Source organism: Sinocyclocheilus rhinocerous, unplaced genomic scaffold, assembly GCF_001515625.1.
Source record: "Sinocyclocheilus rhinocerous isolate Xijiao unplaced genomic scaffold, SAMN03320098_v1.1 scaffold435, whole genome shotgun sequence".
Lineage (NCBI taxonomy): Eukaryota > Metazoa > Chordata > Actinopteri > Cypriniformes > Cyprinidae > Sinocyclocheilus > Sinocyclocheilus rhinocerous.
The window spans coordinates 91,751-94,397 of NW_015630023.1; the positions used below are offsets into that span (position 1 = coordinate 91,751).

The 2,647-nt window shown below is 35.6% G+C and overlaps 1 protein-coding gene across 1 annotated transcript in view; it reads right to left on the bottom strand.

Moving 5' to 3' along the window:
- LOC107739653 (gamma-aminobutyric acid receptor subunit delta-like) overlaps nt 1-2,647 on the bottom strand; it is a 32,114-nt gene that overhangs the window by 13,943 nt on the left and 15,524 nt on the right. The window contains exon 2 of the mRNA XM_016551821.1: nt 398-513. Within this exon, the coding sequence (XP_016407307.1) occupies nt 398-513 (116 nt within the window). The remainder of the gene's footprint in view (nt 1-397; nt 514-2,647) is intronic.

Here is a 2,647-nt window from a genome sequence, read left to right on the forward strand (position 1 = left end):
CATAAATTATAAATTAATTATTATTAATTATTCTGCAGAATATTAGCGAAAGTGGTTTTCTCCGTTATCTCATACATGACGTAAGCGTGCTCCGGCCCGGAATGTTTAGTGCAAGTGTGAGTACAGGCTAGCGGGGGAGTGGGGAGGGGGGATAATCGCGCTCGGGCTCGGTTCAAGGCAACCGTGCCTAGTGTGAGTACACCCTTAGGATATAATTCAAATATATGTGGGCTAATTGTAATACTTTAAAAATAGACTGGATCACTGTTGGTAGGAACGCTGAGTGAGAGGTTTGTTGTGAAAAAAAAGAGAGGCTAAATATTGATGCTAAAAATGACTGCAGGGGTTGATCAGTGTAGTGCAATCTACTGTGATAAGCTATGCATATAAAACTCACCTCCAATCCCTGGGCGAAAGTTTCGAGCATAACCTTTCATTAAATCATCCAGATTAGGCAACCAGGATATTTCAATGTCTGTGCCAACATAGTCTCCAATATCACTCAGCATGGCCCTATGGGGATAAAACAAACAAATGTTCTTCACTTTCTTTTTCACAATTTTATCAAAGATGCAGATGTGGATGTGTGACGTGTAATTGCAGTTTGATAGTCACAATATTGAAATATATTATGTGCACATATTTAGTTGAAAGTGGACTTAAATACAGGACAATTGGATGGATTGAAAAAGGTTTTAATTACAGGCGTTAGGGAAAACCGGATAAAACACAGAATCCGAGCATCAAAAAGCAAAACAAAAACCAAAAACTTGCAGAGGGGCTCAGTGGATGCTGGTTACACAATAAGAAACAAAACAAGCCAAACACAATAGATTTAGAGTCCAAAATAGAACAAACAGACATAGACATAAAACAAAATACAAATGGGGGAACTGAATCAGGAAGTTAAGGAGGTAATAAGGTCTATGCCCAACAGACATAAAGGACAAATCAATGTAACAAAACTGACAATGAGAATATACACCAGAATCTCGATGAGAATCTCAAAACGGAAACAAATAATTAAAAAAAATAAGGTTACACTAAAAATAATATTCATCTGTCAATTTGACAGAATGAGCTGTACATTTTCTTTCATGTTCTATGTTGACATAACACTTGCTATATTAATGAGACATTGCTATCATTTTAGTCCTGTGTTCTCTGTTCCTCCTCACTTTTTTCTTTTCTTTTTTTTTCTTGTTTTTCTGTTGTAACTATGAAAAAGACAGCAGATACTGCGCAATTGTGGTATGCTCTTCCGATTTAATAAACAATATATCCCATGAATAATTCAATGTACTAAGAATTCCTCCTTTTTATTCCCAAATTCCCACATCTCTTTCCCAGTTTATTAATCTCTATTAGCGGTGTTTACTGTAAGAAACAGGGTACACAATATTTGCATCTGTCAAAATGATGGAAAGCTCTTTGAAATATCCATCCATCATCCCGTTAATGATGGGACATTTTTTATCAACATACACGTTACATAACATACAGTAAAACTACAGTAATATTTAACTTGTTATTTATGGTGTGCTGAAAGTATGGGGCGGTAGGAAAAAGGTGGCTAAAGGAAATAAAATCAGGAAGGGAAACAAGTGAGACAACAAGGGAGACAAGTAAAACCCATTAAACAGCAATGGGCAAATAAGGCAAGGAGCTGAGAAACAATGGAACTGACAGGGAAACACATAAATGTAGGTCTGATTACTTTTGGTTAACACGTAGTTAGGGCTGCCTGCTATCTCCGATGCTATTTGCATTAATGACTGAACCTCTGGCGATCGCTTTATAAACCTAGGCTTCCTACAGTTGGATTTTCTCAGCGTGATTTATTATTATATTTTTCCAATCCATCTAAGACAGTTCCTATGATAATTTCTGCTTTAAAAACATTTAGACAAATATCAGGGTATAAGCTCAATATAGGGAAAAGTATACTGTCCAGGTAATGATCTAGCTGAACAGCAATCTTCTGAAACCTTATCTTCTTCAGTTTAGAGTTAAAATACTTAGGAATCAATGTTTGCTCATCTGTTTCAGGAAAGCTTTTCAAAACTACTGCTAGCTGCCTCACGTCACAGAAGTCTTTTAATTTTCAGCACATAGAGACTTTCACCTACATATACTATAGAGACTGTTGTCTGTTCCCTGGGCTAGCAAATAAAAAAAAAAACATCCAAAACAATTTAAGGGTAACAATTTAATTGATGTTCAACAAATAAAAAATAGATATAATTCAGATAAACAAATGATAAAGCTTGGCTTATTAAATATGAGATCCCTTTCTACAAAAGCGTTTTTTTGTAAATTATATGATCAGATCATAACTTAGATGTGCTCTGTTTGACTTTGACAGAAACTGGCTAAAACCTGATGATTACATTATTTTAAATGAGTCTACCCCCCAAGATTACTGTTATAAACATGAGCCGCGTTCAAAAGGTAAAGGGGGAGGTGTTGCTACAATTTATAGCAATAATTTCAGTATTTCTCAGAAGTCTGGTTCCAAGTATAATTCGTTCGAAATAATGGTGCTTCATATAACATTATCCAGAAAAACAAGTGTTAATGATAAATCCCCTGTGATGTTTGTACTGGCTACTGTATACAGGCCACCAGGGCACCATACAGACTTTAT